General features: G+C 45.6%; 1 protein-coding gene across 1 annotated transcript in view; it reads left to right on the top strand.

Moving 5' to 3' along the window:
- LOC119386262 (uncharacterized) overlaps positions 1 to 23,287 on the top strand; it is a 62,682-nt gene that overhangs the window by 24,178 nt on the left and 15,217 nt on the right. Inside the window, exons 5-7 of the mRNA XM_049414280.1 lie at positions 12,314 to 12,412; positions 13,991 to 14,125; positions 16,152 to 16,324. Of these exons, the coding sequence (XP_049270237.1) occupies positions 12,314 to 12,412; positions 13,991 to 14,125; positions 16,152 to 16,324 (407 nt within the window). The remainder of the gene's footprint in view (positions 1 to 12,313; positions 12,413 to 13,990; positions 14,126 to 16,151; positions 16,325 to 23,287) is intronic.

Below are 23,287 nucleotides of genomic sequence, written 5' to 3'. Positions count from 1 at the left end.
GACCGGCTGGCTCCCCCTGTGCGGGGGAAGGGGTAGGGGGAATAAAGATGAGAGAAAGAAGATGTTACAAAGAAGAGAAGAGCAAGAAAAAGAAAAAAAAAAGGAGAAGGAGAATACGACTGCTCAAAATCTGTCTCTCAGATAAGTTGTCCGCAAGAAACGCAGTAATGCCTTCAAAGTCGTCTGTGCTGAGGACTGACCCGGCCAGGGTCCCAGCACCCCTTTTTTCCGACAAAGAGCGATTATCAAGTGTATCCAGCGCATCGGAAAGTTCTTGTCTTTGCTCACTGAAACGGGGACACTCACTTAGAAGATGGGTGATCGTTTTCTTAGTAGCTGCAGTTATTACGCGTGGTGTTGTTGCCCATTCCAATCAGAAAGGAGCGTATAGACATTCGTGAAGGCCGTGTCAAGCCACGGGCGTCACAGAAGCGTCTCCTCAGCTCGAGATATTCCTAACGGAAGACGGAGCTGGAGATTGGGGCCCAAGCTGTGTAGACGAGCGTTGGTGAATTCCGCCGAGTTCCACTCTGCAAGTGTGAGTCACGTGCCAACGAACGAAACCTTGTAGCTGCGTCGGTTCTGGCGAACGCTATAGCTGTGGAGTGGCCACCGTCATGTGCAGATCTGGCGGCCTCATCTGCGCGGTCATTACCGTACACAGGGTGTTTCAGCTAAAAAGCACCAAGTATTAAATATTAACCAGAGGCGCAACGCGTCTCCAATTAGCGCAGTATTTTTCTGAGCCACATGCATAGAGCACGTCACAATATTTTTCCAATCTGCCAAGCTCGGCAATTAACGAAGATTGCTTAATGAAATTTCTAAATAGTAACTGTCGAGAGAAGTTTTTAATACAAAAGTTGTAGCGCTTGTTCAGGAAAATCGAATTTTTCAGTCTATGTTAAGATAACTCCCCTGCTAGAGTGTACTAGAAAAGGGGAGTGCCCGGAACGAGCTTCGAAAAGTGAAGCCCAAACAGGGTCAATCCGCTTGCGGCGCTGCGATTGGTAGTCTGCAATGTGTCGTCGTTTAAGAGTTGCGCGCGTCTCCGCCGAAGTAGTGCAGGGGTAGAATGGCCGCTTCCCACTCAAAAGGCCCGGGTTCGAATCGCAGCTGTGGATAGTGGGTTTTTATTCTTAGCGCCCCCTTTTATAGCTGTATTGGTTTTCCTTTGTTCCTTAAAAACTAGCTTCAGTGGCCATGTGTTGCTTCAAAAAGTAACGCAAAATGTGAAGTGAAATAGAATAAATTTGACAGTGAGCGCAGTTATTTGCAGCGCCACCGCCCGGTATTGAACGAAAACGTAAAGTATCGCCTCCGAGATTTTCGCGAATACGTAACTCGAAACGATATTTCACATTTTACGTTACTTTTTTGTAGCAACACATCGCAACAGAAGCTAGTTTTAAGAAACAAAGGAAAACCAATGCAGCTATAAAATGTTACACTAAGAATAAATACCCACCATCTACAGCTTAGATTCGAACCCGGGCCTTTTGAGTGGGAAGCGGGCATTCTACCCCTGCGCCACTTTGGCGGAGCCGCGCGCAACTCTTAAATGACGACACATTGCAGACTACCGATCGCCGCGCCACAGGCGGATTGACCCTGTTTGGGCTTCACTTTCTGTACATTGGTGCTGCGGCCGTTCCGAGCACTCCCCTGTTCTACTACACTCCACCCCTGCTTAATTTTTTCCGGCCTTTCTTTAAAGCGCGCGAATTTTTAAAAATATCACGTGACTGCCGCCAAACGCGCGGCGCTCTTAGTGCCCTCAAATGTAACTTAAACGAATTATCAAATGCTGCTTCGCGCACGCAGATCGATGAAACAGGTTATCGGTGGCTGGGATGGACGGTTAAGCGACAAAATTAGCATACCGTTCCAACGACAATAACGTAAAAAAAATCTTTCAGTAAAAAAGCGGCAGCCACAGAGAAAATGCTACATGAGACCGTAGGCAGCATTTGATGCAGCGTAGGCATTTTTTCTTTTCTTTTCGCACCAATGAAGGAACACATTGGAAGGGCCCCGGTTACAGCATGATGAAGGGCCTAGATAAAAGATTCACTCGCTCGTGGCGGCCGCTCTTTCGTAGATTATTTTTCTTTAGACGGTACGCCCCTATCATCATTTAGCGTCCATCACAGTCACCGGTAGCCTGCTCAATCGAACTTCGTGCGCGGAGCAGCCTTTAATAATTCGTTCAACTTACATTTGAGGTCACTAAAAGCGCCGCGCGTCAGCGGGCAGTCACGTGCAATTTTTATAAAAATTCGAGCGCTTTCTGGAAAAAAAATTAAGCAGGGGAGTTATCTTTGCACAGACTAAACAATTCGATGTTTCTGAACAAGTGCTACAACTTTTCTATTGAAGATTTTCTCTAGAGCTACTATTTAAAAAGTTCATTAAGCAATCTTTGTTAATTACCTAGCTTGGCTGATTGGCAACATATCCTGACGTACTCTTTATGGCTTAGAACAATACTGCGCTAATTGGAGACGCGTAGCACCTATGTTTAATATTTTTAATTCTTGGTTGTTTTTTAGCTGAAACACCCTGTATACCACAACGACCCGGTATCCACTGATACGCTATGCTGCGTTGTTTCTCGATTGCACGGTGGTGAAGAAGCCTTATATCAGCAACTAACCGCTCATTTGGTCCATAACGAAATGGCGACATAAGAAATTGAAAAGCTGTCTTGGAGTCGGAGAAGATGGACCAAGCTTGCGAAGGTTTTTCAACTATTAACTCTAGTGCTGCACGGATGGCGGCGAGTTCCGCAGCCGTCGATGATGTCAAATGCGATGTCTTGAATTTAATGGTGACGGACATCGCGGGAATGACCACTGCCCCTACTGGGCTTGCAGAGGAAACAGAACCATCCATGTAAATTTTAAGGCGTCCGCTGTGTTTCTCATGCAGGTACAATAGTGTGGCCTGTTGTAGGGCTAAATACGACAACTGTTTTCCCTTTCGGATTCCGGGAACAGTAAGAAGGGTTTCGAGTGGGTGTAGGCACCACAATAGTAACGGCGGTCTTGCTGCTTACGTGAAGTTCGAGGGAATCACTGCGCGATGTGATGCTACAGTACCGCTGAACGCAGAGAGCGACCTAGATGAGGGAAGTGAGGCGAGGTGGTGCGATGGAATCCGAGCGAAATGCCTGATGTGCATTCTTAAAGCATCGACGCGTATGCATGTAGCGATTGGATGGTCACGCGCGATGACGACAATCGCTGCTTTAGGTGCGCATCTCAGAAGGCCAAGGCATATTCTCAGTGCTTTCAGAAATTTTCGTTGAGCCAGTGTAGACGAAATACGAATAAAACATTTTGAAATCCATGACGTCATGTACGGAGATTTCGGCAAGAAATTTAAAAATGAAATTTTTCTTTTGATTTTCTCTTCTATTAATCAGCCTATGATGGTGAAGTTAACAAAATAGAGTTTTCATAGTATAATTTATCAGTCTAAGCTGATTCATTGTTTCACTTTAGTGTCCTTTTAAGCGTTGATTATCGAGCGTAGGTCGAGGCTGTCACCATATGGCACTGAAAACCAGGTTACTGCTTCTGCGCAGTTAGTACCTTCACAGATTCTTGCGTTATTTCAGAATGTTATGGCGTGAAAAATGCAAAGAAACACGACACATGAAATGAGCACCACGAGCGCCAATTTCCAACATGTTTATTGAAAAATTGTGCGTGAACCCGGTACACATTAAGTCGCGTTAACTGGGTTCTTCAAATAAACATTGATTCGTGGCTTACTAGGCATGCAATTCCCCCAGTATAAATTAGTACCAACTGCCGACAAGTTTATTTCGAAAACGGCGGGCAAATATATTCAGAATACAACCGGCAGCGCGCAATTTCTTTCTAAGGTAAACATTGCTTCTTGACTTAGTACCATGGCAGTGCGCATCATGTGTCTCCTGTATATGCAGCGCCCATTTATGCGTGGTAAGACGCAAACCAATGTTTAGCTTAGAAAGCAATTTCACGCTACTGCTTCTATTCTGGATACATTTACGTGCCGTTTTCAAAATAAACTTCTTGCAAGTTGGCGCTCGTTGTGTTCGCGGCTTCATGTCTCTTGTGTCGTCGTCTTTTTCGTGTCGTAGCATTCTTCAATAACTGTGTGCCAACAAGTCAAGACATAAGTTATACTGCAGCAAATGTTTTGGAGCGATAGTTCATTAAGTCATCGAAAGCAGGAAGGCCTAAAAAAGCCGCCTAGGTAGCGGACGGAATGAATTCGTGGTGGTGATTGTGGTGATTGTGCGAATGTTTCGTAGTCGATTATTTAAAGCCACAGAATGATCGTAACAGATCTCCCTGGTCACTGGTTGGCCGTTATATCTCTAAAAACAAAGAGCTGAACACACCAATAATTTATACTCTGGCCACATATTGCCGATAGAACGGTTAGGTTCATGTTTAATACGACAAGGAAGCCTTGCCCGGAAAGCTGGAGATTTGCTTCCGATGGCAGTGGAATAGCCCACCATGATAACAATGGTACTTAATGAGTAATTCTACCATGGCGCAGGCCAATAAATGCCGCCTTTTCGAGAAATCTCTGATTGGAGGTATTCAGGTCACTTCGGTAAGTTCTGAGTTCTACGAAGCTAATTAAACGCATAGTTTTAAGACAACGCTGAAATACTCAAAACGTGTACGTTAAAACGCTAACTCCCAACCCAACTTTGTTGGCAGGCACTTTGAATAATCCTTAACGCGGAATCTCTAGTGGGGCTTTGGGAAATCCTGAATGCAACTGTAATCCGCCAGCACGACAATTTTGCTCCGAAGGGCTGCATCGCCCGACAATTTAAGAACCGTTCCATTTGTGCCTTAAAAAAAAAACGTAGGACGCTAAATCCTTTAGTTCAGTGTTTCCAAAGAGACGCACAGGACCGCTTGATCAATACACACGTGGTATTATCGACCAACTGTGACCGCACCGAGTGACAAAGAAAGCAATGCTTCGTTGACAAAAGAATACGCGGTATTGCGTGTATTTTTGTTCTCTGCGCCTAAGGACAAACACTGCAGAATCGCTATCCTCAAACAACTTGTTGGTTGTAGCCATGTTGCTTGCTAGGAGCAACGGTAATTGGAACACATACTTTCGTCATCCGAAAACAAATGTCGACAACTTGTGCGTCTATGTCAACACAGACTTCGAAGGGAATTCTCGGATCTCTGACGCAATTTTTGCTGTACGTTATTATATAGCAAACCGTGGCTGGACAGTCGGCTTGTTTTCGCTGTGAAAATCATCACACTGACTCTGTTAGTTCTACTTCGTACCCAGCAACGCGTTACTTATTTCAGTTCGCTACCGTTGCTTTTCGCAAGCTTCAGCCATCAAACGAACAACGACTTTTTCTCTATCAATTTGTTCCACGAAATAACATGCAGTGAACCGGGAGGGTGGCGTACATTCTAATACAACAAAAGGCATCTTGGTCAAAATTTTTTATCATCGAAGGTTGTCTAAACTAAACCGATCTTCAGGATATTGAATCTCATTTATACATAGAAAAGCGAGTTTTAGAAACACGACAATATTTTTTTAGCGGAACTATTTCTTTAGCCGCAGTGGCAACCAACTGCCGCGTTGTCCTCCGGGCTCTCCTGACTTCTCAAGTTGTATTTGTTTGTAAATACCTTTGGGAACAGAATTGAAATTGCCAGTTATAGTCGATGAGCTAGTAAGAGTCTCCATTTTGTAAGACTTTACAAGATGTCATTGTTTTTTCAGTATTTAACGCAAAGTTACACTGGCGTGTCAGTAATTATCGTGCTTTAACAACGAAAACGCATTTCTTGATACAAGGTAGCAATTTCACCGACGGGCGACGCGTTGATTTGACAGTAATGACAAGGTGTTGCATTTCGCTTCGACTCCTCGGACAGTGTTTCTAAGAATACGCGGTTGAAAAATGTTGGTACTACGTAACATGCAGTATATTTATATTTACTGACACCGATAATAAATGGTTGCCAAATGCTTTTCAGACACTTCTTACCGAAAACCTCAAGGGCAGAGCTCACAGAACCAATCTTTCTTTAGTGTTTTTATTTATTTATTTATTTATTTATTTATTTATTTATTTATTTATTTATTTATTTATTCATTGCCACCAACTGGCAAGCTTCTATAATATGTCAAGCATCAGCATTGACTGAAATTTTTTCTTACCGACATTTTAGCGTAAGACGTCGTTGTGAATGCGGGCTCAGTTTCTGTTATTTGCTCGTTATAACATATTCTTCAAAAAGTATTATAATGTCCCATGTTAGTCGGATATTGCTGAATGTTGACTTGGAGGCCGTGGCTCATAACATTTTGAGAGTCGTGGAGTTATCAAAATGTACGTATTGCAAAATCTATAAGTTTCTTAATAAGTTCGATCTTGTTCGAATAAAGACGCGGAGATATAGGTTAAGCTCCGCTTAAAAGATAAGGAGTTGGGCGATTTTATGCGGTAATATAGGAGAACATGATTATTTACTAGTTGCTTAATCTTCTGTTTATTTGTTTAGACGTTACTAGCGCAAAAAGGATTGGCGTTATAGCATAACTGTACGTAATCATGAAGGCTCCTTGGCGCGGCAAGGCTAGTGCATGAACGAACGAAAAAAAATATAATCAGCGCAGCTCTGAGAGACTGTGTTCCACAGCTCTGCCCTTGAAGGTAAAATTTGGGCTATCTTTCGGGCCGAGGAAGCTGCCAGGACTCGAGAACTCCTGGCCGTCACCTAGGCGGGAAAATTTGCCCGTCCCAAAACGCACAGGACCTTTTATTAAATTTCTTTGTACGTATGTCGCACTAAGTCGCGCAAGGCTCGGTCACAGCAGAGCAGGTGGGCACGTTTCGGCTTCTCTTGTTAACCATCTGTACCGAATGCTTGAGCGCTCCTTGAGCGCGTGCCGGTTCATAATGATGATACTTTTCTATCTACGACACACGGCAAAACTCGACGATAACAGCTCTGCTCTAAGAAGAAGCAGTACGCACACACCTAATGTGTGTGCGTGTGGGGGTACATCTTGTTCTCACTGTACGTTCATGTCAGTGCTACACACAGTTCATTAAGTAGCAGTATGAGATTCTTGAACCTTGAAAATAGACAGATTTAGTTGGGCGTCCGCAACAACGTACGGACTGTTATGAAGTGGGTAGGCCCTCGGGTGCGCAGCTCGAGATACGGGGGGTCGTGGTATCCCACCGCTGCCACCACTGTTACGAATGGGGGTTTCGTGTCGAGGAAAGCCGGGAGGCTGGCGAGCCGATGATGCCGGAGATCGGACTTATCGCTGAGGAGCAGAGCAAAGAGGCCAAACGTTTATAAAACTTATAACAACGTTTATAGCAGGTAATAGCAGGTTAATAGCAGGTTATCGCAGTTTATAGCAGGTTATAGCAGGACAGAGCCTGCCAGCACGACCAAGTCGGCTGGGGCGTCTCTCTAACAACGGACCAGGCCGGTCTTAAATAGGGGACCAGTCCATTGTTGACAGGGTGGCTCTTTGGTCCCAGGTGTTGACGTTCTTCTAGTCTCCTGACCATCCGCCGGCCGCAGGTGTTGACGTTCTTCTAGTCCCCTGACCATCCGCCGGTCGCAGGTGTGGAGCAGCCTTTCCATCGTCCTCAGGAATGCTGCTTTCCGTAGCAGGGTAGCTTCGAAGAACGACTGGCGTCAATCGACGTGGCTGGCTGAAACGACTGGATTTCAGACAATGCATGCAGGGCTAAGTCCCTGCTTCCAGGTGGCAGGTGCGGGCCCTTTTCTTGGTCGCAGGGTAGACGCTGACCTCGATGCCTTGGACTTCCAACGAAGTGCAGGTGTTTATTCGCCTCCCCGTTCGGTCAGGTGCTCTGGCACAACAGGACGCAGCCTGCCAGCCATTTCCTATGGCAGGCTGCGTCCGTACGTTGTTGCGGATGCTCAACTAAATCTGTCCAATAACACGCGAAGTTTGTAACCATGAATCGGTCTTATCGCAGATATTGAACCTTTTTCGTTTTATGTGGCCTTCTTTCTTATGTTTTGACAGTTTCCAAAACGTTTATAATTCCTGACGCTGTAGTGTAGGGTAGCAGACCGGGCGCAACTTGGTTAACCTCCCTGTCTTTCCTTTGCATTTCTCTCTCTCTCTCTCTCTCTGGGCGAGAACCCCAGATGAAATCTTTGTGGTATCTTTTTGAAGTGTTACGATAAGCAAGAATTCTTTAAAAGGACTCGCATTTATCGAGAATCGCAGCGCTGCTGTGCCTATTTGTTCCCTAGATGTTCTTGCTCCTGTTTTTCTGAGCTCCAATTTTTAGAAATACTGGGAAACATGTTTACGCCGGGCAAGCGTACAAATGCTCCTTTCAGTGTGGAGGCAACCATTGGAAGTCCTTTCTAATGGTGTAGCAGAGCACGATCGCAGACACAAGAGCACCGTATGAACGTATGCTGCTGCTTTCAGATGGATAAATGCGAGCACTTGAGAGTGCTCGGAAAACGCAGGGCGCACGATGGTCTTGGAATAACCACATAGCATCGCTTCTAACGAAACTCCCGCATCATGTCATTTTTAAACCGTATCTTCGCGGCCAAACGCTGAGTACAAAATCAATTTGAAAGCATCACGCTGATAACGCTTGCCACGTTTCCATTTCATAGCATAGTCTTGAATTGAAGCACGTGCCGTCCTAAAGCTTGCATATCTTCCATTCTTTCACTATCCTTCGAGCGATGTCAGATTCCAAGCGGCGAGAGTGCTCGTGATGATTTCAAGTGCTCCCATGGATATTCCAGAATCAACATCGTACGACTATGGCCTCCGAGATCAGCTCCGGCAGCACGCCGTTGCTGGCTGCCGTTGCTCGCTGTAATAGCTAATCGCGGAGGCCCCGGTACGACCAATCCAGTGCAGCGGGTGGCAAACATCCATCATGTATTTGTCCAGTCGCGTGGGTAATGCAGCACGTAGTGAAGCGGTAAAGCGAACCGTGGACGCATAGAGACGCGGCCCTGATTTTCAGGCCTTCTTTCCTGAATCTTTCATCTTCGCTTTACTTTTTTTCTTCGAAGGCAGAAAAGATACAGAGAAGAGGGAGGGGAGGCTGTACTGCCGATCGAAGCATGGACTGCAACTGGCTCAAAGCAGCTATACGTTCAGGGATCCAAGGGCGAACGTAAAGAAAAAAAAATGGAGGAAACAGGGGATGTAGATGGAGGTGACGTAGGGCCCTAAACCTTCACAAATGGGCGCACCTTTTTCTTAACCAGCTAACACTTTCTTTCTTATAAAGAGCTGTTTTCGACTCGTTCATTTATAGCACCTTTACAAGATCCGTGTCCCCACTCTAAATGGAACCGATAAGCCGTCGCAGTTCCCGTGTTCCTTCTTATCCTCCTTTCTTTTCATGGAGGAAGGAGAAATTAGCCACGTTCTTCTCATTTGCGAAAGCTACTCTCACCTCGCACAATCGTTCAGTAGGAGGAGAAATAATTCCACGTTTACTAGCTACTAATCACCGCGCTTTGTGATGACTATTTTCCCTCGAGTTCGTGTAATGTTTAGCGCTCGGGCTGGTCTCGGCAGAGCAGTTTATTGTGCCTCTCTATTCCTAGCGGGCACTTTAGAAATGGATGGCAGTTAGACTGGGTCACGCTTCGAGCAAATAATTCTCGTTTTGCACTCTTCGCTGGAGCTTAACACAAAAAAATTTGCTTTCCATAGATATGTCCCCACGGTAATCAACTCCGTAGCTACGTTTCAGACAACTGGCAAATACTAGAAGTTATAGCACACATTTTGCATACCTGGCGAAGAGCTTAGAGGGATCGCAGATTGTGCGCAAGGAAGTGTGGCATTCTTCTAACTATTCTGTGAAAGACTTGATTAAGTGCCAGATGGTTAACTATGCTACGCCGAGAGAGATGCTCAGACGGAGCAATATCCGGCTGGTATGTCATACTTACCTCCGACTGTAGCAGCATTAGTACCGCTCTACCGCCACTACCGGCTTACATATTTATCTTCGTGAGTCGGTTTTCATGCGCTCGACAAAACAACTCACGAACATTCGGTAGACGTAGTAATCAGGAATCAGGAAGTGTCTCTAAACAAAAGTTCAGAGTCATTTTAGAGACAATGCGTTCACTGTGCTCTATAGCAAAACGACTCAGGCCCAAAGTTTGTTTTTGTTTTATAGTTACCCACATATGGTAAGGTGGACTACGCTACAGCCAGCCGTCCCAATACATAGTTAAAATGTTTCGACGGCTTCTTTCCCCATAAATACACAAGGTCCCTTTTTGTTGTTCATTCGATTCAGTTGTCTCCTTAGTGACCTTTTTAAAAAAAAAATCGCAGATGTAGAATTCTTGTTCAAGTGCATCGTAGATAACCTCCCAAGATACCCCTCGTGCAACCCTGCCTTTGCACTTAATGCGTTCTTTATTGAGGACGTGTACTTATAATAAATATTTAAAGGGACTGTCTACCGCTCGGAAAAATTTTTTTGGTTGTGGTGAAAATAAGATCGTTCGTCACATCGGCGGCAACGAGCGCGCTTTCGTCCCATAAAAAAAAGAATTATAATTTTAATCTGATGTTGAAAACCGTGAAAGAATGACCGCTAGCGTCACCCAACAGCAAAGTGGTCGCAATTTCCGCATTCTATAGGTGTGACAAAATATCCACGCAGGTGGACTTATTTTGCTTAAAAACAAATATGTAGAACTTGAGGGTGTATTTTCCGCTCTTGAAACAACTTTCGATTGCGTCAAAAAGTAATTTTTGCTGTTTTTTTTTTATCTCACGCGTCCAAAAAGACGCCTGGCGGCGCTGCCGACGCCGCCGCTTTCGAGTTCGCCTGCTTCAACACTCCGTGCTGGTTGTACCGTTACGCTGCACTGTCGTTAGGATGTCTCGCGCGTGCTGCGCTGTGAAGGCATGCATTTATCATCGCTACATCAGTACAGGAGTTTCGTTACATCGTTTGCCTGCAACAGCATACGTGCTCTATTGCTGTGGGCATTGCAGTACAGCGTTTGCAACGACACCTGCGTGACAGGTTTGCATGAATTAGAACCCAGTCGTTCAGTGCCTACTTACCAGTCGACATTTCCAAGGCGCCCAGCTTGCCGTGACGAAGGCCTGTCAAAGTCTGGGTCATCGCTTGTGCTGGCGCTACTCGAAGAATCATCGCGGTCCGGTGCGTCGACGTAGGGGTCTAAGTTTTGTTCCCTCATGCGTTCCAAAATTCTCTTTTCTAATTCGCTTAGGTTTCCCAACGGCATGTCTCGTCCCTTGATACGGTCTGCTACAGCGCCAAAAGCGCTGTTTTGTTTTTTTCCGGGTCGACTTGGCTTGGATTGCGGCAGCAGTGCTAAAATGAACGCATAGACTGCAATCATAGCAAAACGAATGTTCTGTAATCGTATAATAAGGCTTCATTTAACCGATGGCGCGCTTAAAACTACTGTTACATTCATTGCATTAGTGTTCAGCGAAAATAAAGAAATCCTATAGAAATGACATGTGCTTTCGGTTTTAAGTTTTACCGGCACTACAATCGTCATCGCGTCCACCAACCAGTGTTGTGGGGCGTATTCACACCAATGGAAGAAGACCGAACGCAGATCGAAAAATTCTGTTTTAAGATTATCTACTCACTTTCCAGAGAAACCGCTGCAAAGTTGAACACTTCAGACGGTACGCTTTCTATCGCAATACAAAGCGGAAAAGCGATGAAGGACGGTAGACAGTCCCTTTAAGCAATTCACATCAGTCCCTGAATGATCATTTGCTATCGTTTTCGAACTACGTCTTACCGCGACAGCATTGGTTTCGCATGATTTGCTGAAACCATGTACTTTTTTTTTACCCACTATGCCGTTGTAGTCCGGTCACATCCTCACACTCACCTTCACCTTACCATAATAGATGGAAAGCATAGGCGCAAAACCGTTCGAGCAGGCTTTGACATCACGGCTTTTTGCACTGCGGTCGTTCTCAACAATTTGGTGTCATTATTTTCTATTTTTGTTTCTTTTCCTTTCTTTCTCTCTGAGTTCATCGCCGTCTTCGCTATTGCGGCCACACTTTCGTCCATGTAGCGGGGTTCTCGCCAATGGATATAGCTTAGAACTTTGTCGATTGCAGCAGTTTTCGCAAAATATAACACTAAGATTAATAAGTCATTGGACTATCCTTTAGTCTTGTTGTTAATAAAAATCGCTTCAGACTAGTAACTGTCTCTGAGATGAGCTTTTCTTTTTCTTTCTTTTAGGTGATGAGGAAAAAGTATTACAACATGGTCGAAGACATGAAAGGAAAAATACGAGTCTACTGTCGTGTGAAACCTCTCACAAGGGATCAGCAGAACAAGGTACGCTTTTGAACGCCGTTTGGCTGTTAAATCCTACATGCCTTTTTGCTTCGGAGGCCAGCGTTCACTCATTTGTCTGTCGAATTGATGTTCTTGTATTCTTCTGCTGGTTTTAAGAATCTCAGCTCCATTAACTGACCTTATGCTTCAGCCAATCTGCAAATACGTGACCCTGACAAAGAATTTCTACGAACCCAATGCACACGACCAAATCCATGTGAAGCGATGTCTTCCTAAAATAGTCTGTAGTTATATCTCACATAAGTAGCAGCGATGTATACAATTTTATACTTTCATCTTACACAGCGCGAGCTTACGAAAATTTTGTTTGATGATATTCAAGGAAAGAAAGGTGAGGGCAGCAGTATGCACAAATATGTAACATATGTAGCTTTATGTAAAGATTCTGTTTTTCTTGTGTCCGAGTGGCACACATCAGTTCGGAAGGACTGGCCAAGGCTTAGCACACAAACGGTGACACATCTGAAATGGCTAAATAAAAAAATGACCAAATCTATGTTTAATATTATAGTGATATATTCCATTAAGAATCCAATGTGCAATAAATATAACATGCATACCTCCCTTGCCACGATTTGTCAGCTGTGCTTCACGCTGGCAGCACTCTTATCAAACCATGTACTGAAGCCATCCCAGAAGCAGCCTTCACCCACAGCCTCACACGGTATTTAGAGCCCCAAGTGCGCTATAGAAAAGAGCCCTAAAACAAGAGCCGTAAAAAAATCCAAGTTGCAGACCAACGCCAATATTTGTTGCGACTTTGAGCACATGTGCGCAACCTGGGCTGCTCGGAATAATGGGGCGGTGTGCGTGAAATATGGGGCGAAGCTGCTGCTGTTAGACAACATGAAGAGGCTAAAAAGGTTTTTCTTTTCTTTTTTTTTTTTTTGCTACCAATTATCTGCTGGACTAAAAACACTTCTGTCATGATTCTGCTGAGCTAGAACTATAAGAGAACCTTAGAAGATTGAAGTAATGAAAGAAATAATTGAGTGAGTGAGTGAGTGAGTGAGTGAGTGAGTGAGTGAGTGAGTGAGTGAGTGAGTGAGTGAGTGAGTGAGTGAGTGAGTGAGTGAGTGAGTGAGTGAGTGAGTGAGTGAGTGAGTGAGTGAGTGAGTGAGTGAGTGAGTGAGTGAGTGAGTGAGTGAGTGAGTGAGTGAGTGAGTGAGTGAGTGAGTGAGTGAGTGAGTGAGTGAGTGAGTGAGTGAGTGAGTGAGTGAGTGAGTGAGTGAGTGAGTGAGTGAGTGAGTGAGTGAGTGAGTGAGTGAGTGAGTGAGTGAGTGAGTGAGTGAGTGAGTGAGTGAGTGAGTGAGTGAGTGAGTGAGTGAGTGAGTGAGTGAGTGAGTGAGTGAGTGAGTGAGTGAGTGAGTGAGTGAGTGAGTGAGTGAGTGAGTGAGTGAGTGAGTGAGTGAGTGAGTGAGTGAGTGAGTGAGTGACAGAAAAAAACAATACGCGCATCATGTTGAATTGTCCTCGAGGCACGCCGAGTTGTAGAGCGACCTTAAGTGAGCTTGCTGACTTCCGTATTTCTCAAGTGCTATTGCGATGGCCTTTCAGGTTATGCAGAGTGTGATTGATGCCACGGACGACTACACACTGGTTGTGCACGCGCCGCGAGGTGACAAGGAGTTCACCTTCGACAGGGTGTTTATGCCGCACCATACGCAAGAAGACGTCTTTGGCGAAACAAACGTAAGATGAACTTTGTACTTCATTTTGAAGCAATATTCTACAAGTCCTTTACTTATTTCAAAAAACACGTGGCGTACTTCCTATTACTAAACTTAGTACCGAACAGGACATGTTCGTCACATAATGTAAACACTGAGCGAACGTTTTTGTTGGAGAAAATACTACGCCCATGGCCGTCTAGGAAAAATCGAAAAGCAATGAAAGTGCTCCAACGTTGTGTTTTTTTTTTGTTTGTTTTTTTTGAAGACACCAATATGTGTGATGATTACGGAGCGGACTATATTGAAAATGTGTACAGCGACTGCATGTGCGCTCTCTTCAAACGAAAGTTTTTGAACTTACCAAATGTAGGACGGTATATATGTGTATATATATTATTTTCGTTTTTTTTTAATCATAACAACCACGTGGAAAAGGGTAGCCGTCACCAAGCAATGGTGACAACTCATTCATTTATTTTTTATTTCAATAAAAAAAGAAACACTCTTTATCGTTTTGTTATTGCTGTTCTTTTTTATCTGTATCTGTGATAGTATAGGTAATACTCTAATCAATTTTCAGAGCATAGCTATCGAGATGAAAGACGCGTCGAGCTCCCTTGATACAATCATCTTGAAGTAAAGTGTGAAAAAGCGGGTCACAGCTGGTCTTACGCAAGGGCGCTTTGGATCCGAGTAAGTGCCAGATAGTAGCAGACTAATGATAGATCTACCAACCGCCGAATATAAGCAAATGTATTTACACAAATAGACGTTTACTCAAAGATCTTTTTGGAGCAGTCTGCTGTGTGTTGGAGCATAAATATTAGCGCGAACTTCATAACCAGGTATAGGTATTTGGTTGTGACGTTCCCGCTAATATTTATGATCGTCATTCAATAAACATATTGAATCATAGGCAGCAGCGAAGGTAATGGAAGGATTCATCTCTGCTAATAGAAACACACACACCATATCTCATGTTCCTGTGCAAACAATTTGATGAAAGTGACCTCGTAAGATATCGGGCCGAAAAGAGAGCACAGTATTTACTCAAGCTAAGGAGCCTTCCGTTTACACCTGTTGCTATGTCATTAAACCTCGATTATTGAAGCTTATGGCGACAAAAACAAGAACGGTACAGAAAAAAAACGGAAGAGTTATGTTTTCACGTCGGAGATGGAGACGTGCACATCAAAGCGAGAAGTTTTCTTTTTTCATTGAAATAAAAAATAAATGAAGGAGTTGTCACCATTGCTTGGCAACGGCCACCCCTTTCTACTTAGTTGTTGGGAAATTTAAAAAATAAGAAACAAAAATAATATGCATACATATATACAGTGCTACATTTGGCATGTTCAAAAGTTCTCGTTTCAATAGAGCTACGTATAATTCCATGCAATAAGTCATTTTGTTCCACAATGAAACGGTCAAGTGAGGCCATACGTAAGTAAGAAATAGCAATGCGCATTGCTGGACCAGTTTATATGTAAATCTGGGTGGTAAAAACGAACACAAATATACCAGGCGTACCATTATAGGTACCTTTCTCAAGGGCTTCCTCATTCCTGTTCTTTTTGTGCTTCTATCTCCTTTCTAGGAAAGACATTAACGCAGCACCGCGCGTCTTCTACCACAGGCTCAAAGCATAGGGGTGAACCGCTATGCACGATGTATTTATTACAACGTGTGACCACACTGACTCAATAATCCAACACTTCCACTCAGTCATTGTATGACTCCTCTCGTCAAATATTCGCTCAACGCGCCGTATAACAAGGCGAAAAAAGGAAGTACCCGAACAGAGATGTTGCCCTTTGTTTCTCACATTAACGGCGACTGCATTCTACCAGTTATGACGTTCTTGATATTTGCTTTCGCTCGTTCTGCCTTCCACGCGATGCCGTGTAAAAGGTCGACTCCTATATCATGCCACGTATGATAGGGCTCTGAAGGGCACCGCGGTCAAAGACGCATAATGGATCTCGGGGCTGGCGGCGCCTCTATTGTATCCTTTGCGTTCATTCGTTCTTTATGCCTATGTTCAGAGCCTGGTGCAGAGTGCCATGGACGGCTACAACGTGTGCATCTTCGCCTACGGTCAGACGGGCTCGGGCAAGACGTACACCCTCACCGGGGTCTCGAACACGGAGCAGTTACAGGCCGAAGGCATCGCACCACGCGCCTTCCGCAGGATGTTCGAGCTCGTCAAGGAGAACGAGTGAGTCTCGGAGCATGCACGCTTGGCCCCGGGGTGTCGGAGATTAAGTTCTCGCGATCGCTGCACCTGCGACACCAAGCGTGCCGACGCGAGAATAACTTTGCTCGGGCCTCGCACAAGCTGTGGGTTATTACGGGCAAGTTCAGCGAGTGCCTGTTGCTGCAGCAGATCACTCTCTTTCGGTGGCCCAACGGTTCGGCCTGACAGATAGACCGAGGCCTCACTAGAGCTAAGCTGAGCTTGTGCCATTTTCAGACATCTTTCAATTCAGAAAGTCTTATCGTGTACAAAAGAAATGTAAAGGACTGGGCGAACTTGGCGAATGTTTTAAAGCGGATGCTTCTCTGGGGAATTACTTCGTAAGAGCAATGAATGAAGTACCAAAATTAAGGAAGCTCGACGACTTAGTATATGTAAGTCATCCTTGAAAAGCTTTTAATCTGCATGCTTCACAACAACCATACAATTGCTTGTCCACCTCAGAGCGAGCATTCGGCACTAAGGTGCGTGCTCCAAATGTCTTTCAGAAAGATTGCGAAATGGGTCCGGGACAGTCCCCTATCGGTGGGCAAGCCAAGAAAAGGTAGTTATCTTGACGGGTCCACATGCAAGTGACAAGGTGTCAGACTGGGCTAGTTGGCAATCCATTCTCAAGAAACAGTACAGCAGAGGTCAAAGAAGAAGGGTGCAAGGACAGGCGCTGTTTTTGTGGTCCCCTGTAGAGACGGGCTTGGCTTAACCACTCTGAGCATAGGTACAAGGACGGCGCTTGACCCTTCTTCATTGTCAGTTGTCTCCTGCAGCGCTGTTTCTTGAGAACGCAAGTGTCATGGGGGCAGTGCTGGTGCCTGATCTCCCTGCTGCGGAGCAAGCAGTTTACTTTTCCAGCGATTCCCACGACATCTTTCCTATACTGAGTATCGATTTTAAAAAAGCGCTTTTCTGGTGTACGATTCCAGGCGCAGATTCATTGGAACATGCTCAAACATGTAAAAAATACTGCACCGACCGAGACTGATTTCTTTCTTTTCTTTTTCCTTCAATGGCTCCTTGCAGCGAGAATTTCGCAGGGTACTACAAAATCGAGTTTGTGCCGCGTAGGCACTACCGTCGGAGAACGACGACGACGACGTTTCAACGCAGACGTGGTTTCTTTGGCTTCGTTAGAAATTGCTCGACAGCAACGAAAATCTCGACCGTATCCGGATAGGAAGCTCCTCGGAAGCTTATGGGGACCTGAAGACTCCGGTGAGGACTTTCCTTTGCCCTGTCCTGCTGAGCCTGCTCGACCCATTGACTTGAAACACACAAGGCTGTCGTTTAGGCCTAGTGCGGCCGTGCGGCCGTACTCGCCCGACGAAGAAGACGTGCTGGTGGCAGATGTGGGTGTTTCATCTTTGCCTTCTACTGGACTATCGCACGTGACCTCATCCGCGCCAACTATGCAGCAGCAACGAGCAGACAACAGTTCGAAGACACAAGGTGCAACGCCCAAGGACAGTCCACTTCATGATGCGAGTGCGAGCCAATCGGAGGTCGTGTCGGCGGACAATGGTGACCCTATGGACGTGCAGTCTTCTGGCGGTCCTGTGAAGCGAGGTCCTCCTGTCAACGTGCTTCAACAAGACGTCATCGCATCGGAGCAACCAGCAAAAAAGGTAAGGGCCACCCCAGATAATGCCTCCACGCCCTCCCCTTCTCAGTCTTACCCAACGCCTACCCCTTCCCAATCCTATCGAGTTCACATCCGCCCCCTTTCATGCTATGACATAACTTCAGTGCCCACAAAACATGTGCAAAGGGTCATTGACCATGCTCTTGAAACCAAGGGATACAAAGGGTTCGCAGCATATAAATCGACCAACACGATTACTGTGCACTTGGCATCTCTCAATGATGTGCAGAAAATATGCACTTTAACATCTATACCACTGTCAGAAGATCGGCAGCTACCTGTGCAGTGCTACTTTGCATCGGGTCCTAATATACAGAGGTGTGTTGTCTATGGCATTGATCCGGAAGACTCTCCTGAAATAATATGTCGGGAATTGACTTCCACGACGCACAGGGTTCTCGCGGCCAGATTCATGGGCAAAAGTCGCACTTGCTTAGTAACGGTACAGGGCCCCCACTGTATCCCGGACAAATTTTACTACTACGGGTGTTTATTGCGCCCTAAACCCTATCTCCCTCGGGCAATTTTCTGTTACCGTTGCTTTCAACGTGGGCACATGCAGGCATTTTGCCCACAGCGTACTATTGACCCAGAAAGGCTCACACCAGAGGGTGAACCACGATATCGATGTGGCCTATGTAAATCTGATGAGCACGACATGACAAGCATAAACTGTCCGACTAAACAGAAGGCCACAGCGAGACTACGAAAGGCTATACCGAAAAACAATATCATAAGAACTAACAATCGCTTTGAAGTTCTTGCTGAAGAGCCGGAGGTGCTCACGGCAGAAGATACACAATGCCCAGAGACACAACTGTACTCTTCTGTGCTTAAACGTGGCAAACAGTCCCAGACTAAGCAGCAAAAGTTAGCTGCACCATCGCTTGAATCGGATGATGGCCATGATGACATTGACGCTCGGATTGACGCACTGGCCAGAGAGATTGAGAGACTACGCAAACATAAAGAATTAGTAATTCTGCGGCGTCAGAAAACAGGACCTACACGCAACGAATCCCTGGGTGCGAATTCCCCAGTTACGCCAGCAACCCGCCCGGCACAACAGGTCAACCAAGCTGTTTGGACAGCAGTTTTAGATCAACTTGCTCAACTAACGTTACTCATACAGGATTGCCTGCATCATGGCTAACTCTCTGCAGCAGCTGACACAGGATGGAATTCTACAGTGGAATTGTCGAGGCTTAAGCTCCAAGTTAGGAGAAATTCAAACCAGGCTTCAATACAACAAGCTACATGTATGGGCACTGCTTATTCAAGAGCATAATAAGCTCTGCTCCCTACATAATTTTAATGGGTATCATTGCCCGTCTATTAGAGATAGACGTGCAACGACAATGGCTTCAGCTCCGGGAAAAGCCGCAGTATATGTGTCATCGCATATTCCTCATACAGTGATTAATATGGAACCATGGTGTAGCGACAATCAAGAAGTTGTCGGTGTCCTGACACGACCATTGAAGACTCCTGTCATTCTAGTGTCTTTCTATGCCAGACCACAGCGCACACGTTTGAACTTGGGATGGATAGCACACCTACGTTCCAAGTACCCGGGCATTCCTATTCTCGTAAGTGGAGATTTCAATGCTCCACATACAGATTGGGGATACAAGTACAACTCTCGAAGAGGATGCCAAGTAAAAAACATAATGACTGACGCTACATTTACACTGTTGAACCATCACGCTGTGTCTACCTGTTCTGTGCGCACAGTATCTAGAACGAACGCTCCAGATCTCACGTGGTGGTTGGGTCCTGGGACGCCGCAGTGGCGGGTGGAGCCGGATACATGGGGCAGTGACCATATGCCAATCATAATTGGTTTACAAAGAAGATGCATAAAGAAAATTCGACGACGTGTAGCAATCACGCATTGGGATAAATTTCGGGAATCATCGATTGATAAAGTACCCACAGAGCCCTCGGAAATTCTTCCCGCTTTACAAGAACTGCTCCGCAGTAACACAATCATGACTACCGTTGACGAAGGACAACCTCAACCGGACCTCACTCTTTTGCAACTTTGGGCAAAGCGACGTCAGGCAGAAGTGTATGCGTCGAGGAATCCAGATGTACCAGGTAGCCGTGCTCGTGCTAACCATATAGCAGCAAAGGCGCGTCGGCACGAAAAGCAGCTTTCGCGACGACGGTGGCATGAGTGGTGTGAGAAACTTGGATCTGGCATGGGAAACAGAGCACTGTGGCGTACGTTCCGGTCGATGGAACGTGGTCCCAAGCAACCTGACCCTGCAGCAAGCGTTCGGTTAGCGATGCAAAGTACGCCACAAGAATTTGCAGAACAGGCTGCAAGAGCATTCTTCCCGAAGTATGACAGCGCATCATCTATAAACTGCTCCGAAATCGACGAGTCTGATCATAGTGCCACATCAGGTATATCCAGTCCTTTCAGCATGGCTGAACTAATAGCGGCGATTGAAACTTCGCACAAAGGAACAACACCTGGTCCCGACGGTATTCCTTACGAAGTTTTCAAGAACATGGAAGGTGAAGCTCTTGGCGCACTTCTACAGGCTCTTAATAAAGTATGGGAGACTGGGGACGTCCCATCTGATTGGAAACACTCAGTTGTTGTCCCGATTCCAAAACCAGGAAAGTCTCCAAATAACCTACAAGCTTTACGCCCAATTTCACTGACTGCGACCGTCTGCAAGCTCGCTGAAAAGATGCTGGCCACACGTATTTCCTGGTGGCTTGAACGAGAGAATAAATACCATCCGGCTCAAATTGGATTCCGTTCTCATTTGGGAACTGAAGATGGACTTTCTATCTTGTCAGACGACATTTTACAGGTTTCACCACACAGCCACGCAGTACGCACGGTTGTAGCAACCGACATAACGAAAGCTTATGACAATATAGACCATGAAGTCATTATTTCCAACCTCATCGAGCTGGGACTTCCGCCGCGGGTCGTAAGATTTATTTACTCTTTTCTTCACAACCGCACATTTGCTATAAGAGTAGATGGAAAGCCAGAAGGTTGCTTCACGTCCAACAGAGGTGTCCCACAAGGTTCCGTTTTGGCTCCTCTTCTGTTCAACGTTGCGCTAATACCTCTAGCTTGGCAACTACACCGGATTCCAGACGTGAAGTTTCTAATATATGCTGATGATGTGACTTTGTGGTCTGTGCATAAAGACGTCTCAAGACAAGCTCAACAGCTTCAACAAGCCCTTGATGTACTTGATAACTACACTCGGAACGCAGGGTTGGACATTTCCGCTCAGAAATCAAGCTATGTTGTGGTGGCTAACAAGGCAGGACGCAGAAAGATCACGCAGTGCCCCTTTACATTTACACTTGGTACAGTGACAATTCCTGAGGCTTCGGAAGTCCGCATACTGGGTCTTGACATTCACCGGTCCGGCAGTGGTGCGCACTGGCTCCGAAAAGTCAGGCAGAGTTCCACAAAAGCGCTTCATCTGATTCGCCGAATTGCATCAAAAGCAGCTGGAGCTCGTACTGATGTAGCTCGACGGCTCGTACGCACAGTTCTACATCCAAGAATTGTATACCAGGCACAATTTCAACGTTTAACTTTGGCACAGCTGGCACAGTTGGAGACCATTAACCGTGATGCCATGCGCACAATAACAGCGTTACCCCGCATCACCCCAATACCAACTTTACAGGAGCACGCCCAGCTTAACACCATTGCAGAGCTAATTTCGCAAAGGGAAAAAGCGCGTGAAATAAAAAAGCAACTTGTTCCGGTTGTTGCTGCATTGCATGCTCACTTTCAACGCGGGTCTCGTATTGACAATCAGTCCGATACAATGCCTCCCTGGGAATTCACCACCATCACATCTAATAAGACAACCAAGTTACGGCGCAGCGATACATCAGGCATTATTGACGAACGCTCTATCATCGATGCACCATGCGCTAACATCTGCAAAGTCTATACAGATGCTGCCATCCTACAAGACGGCGGAAGGACATCATTCCTAAGCACCACGCATAATTTCATTAGTGGTCACCAGCATTATCTATCTACGGAAGCCAGTCCTCTTGTAATGGAACTTCAAGCCATTCATGACGCAGTGCGGGATGTCACCTCTAAGCTGTCTACAATTCAGCAACTTGACGTATTCACCGATTCTTTAGCGGCTATCCAGGAACTCAAGAAAGTTCACAAGGTGATGGAAATCTGCGAGGCGATACATAAGATGAACCGCAATACAGCCACTTGCATCAGGGTACACTGGATTCAAGGCCATGCTGCGAACCCTCACAATATTGCTGCTGACCAACAGGCACACTGCCCTCCTAATACAGACCTCCCATCTATTCCCCTTCCACCTCAACCCCTAAATACTCTCCGTGCCCGTAAAAATGTTCTCCGGCAGGATACACGCGCTCTTATCCCACCGTGTGTCTGCTCTCTCCCCCTTCACCTTACTAGGGCGGAGGAAGTTGTGCTTAGGAGGCTTCGGGCAGGGGTGGCCCTTACACCGGCTGTTATTTCAACATGGAACTGGTCGCATTTACCAGTTGGTTCTACATGCCCGTACTGTTCTGTTCCGGTGATACAAGCAGATGCATACCACCTTATATGGACATGCCAAGGATTACAGTCGGAACGCTCCCGTCATCTCCTACAAGCTGGTCTTCGCTACAGTGACACAAACAGTTATGACCGATGGATACATGACAACACATTCCACAAGACACTTCTTCACTTCATACACAACACCGGCCTAACGGCGCACATTTAACACAAATATACAAAACAAATATTATGCCTTAAGGGCAAGTCTATGTCGCAAAAAAAAAAAAAAAAAAAAAAAAAAAAAAAAAAAGGCACTACCGTCTTATTTTTCTTCACAAGTAAACATGTTTAGAATTCACTTACACAACCTACGGTCGCGTATGCATGAATCATTTCCTCCGCGGAAACTGGTTTTCCCATATTTACCTACGTTTAGTCTTTGGTGTGTATAAGTGCTCTTTTTTTTTCGCAATAGGGAACTGCGCAGGCAAACTTACGCCCCTACAATCACGGCTTTCAACGGCGTGACTATGGACAGTGAAGGCATCAACACCATTCGAGCAAAAAAAAAAAAAAAGAAAACACGTATTCTGGCCACGCCGGGACGCGTGGGCGATCGGCAAACGTTCGTCGTGGCTAAGCGCTGAGCTTATTGATGCCTGTGCAAACGCGCGAGCGTGAGATAGGATAAAATTGCAGAATCACTACAAACGCGAGCGCTGTTTGCCTTCGATAGATTTTATAACATACCCCG

The sequence above is a fragment of the Rhipicephalus sanguineus genome, chromosome 3 (genome assembly GCF_013339695.2).
Source record: "Rhipicephalus sanguineus isolate Rsan-2018 chromosome 3, BIME_Rsan_1.4, whole genome shotgun sequence".
Lineage (NCBI taxonomy): Eukaryota > Metazoa > Arthropoda > Arachnida > Ixodida > Ixodidae > Rhipicephalus > Rhipicephalus sanguineus.
This window is presented reverse-complemented; position numbering and strand designations above follow the sequence as displayed.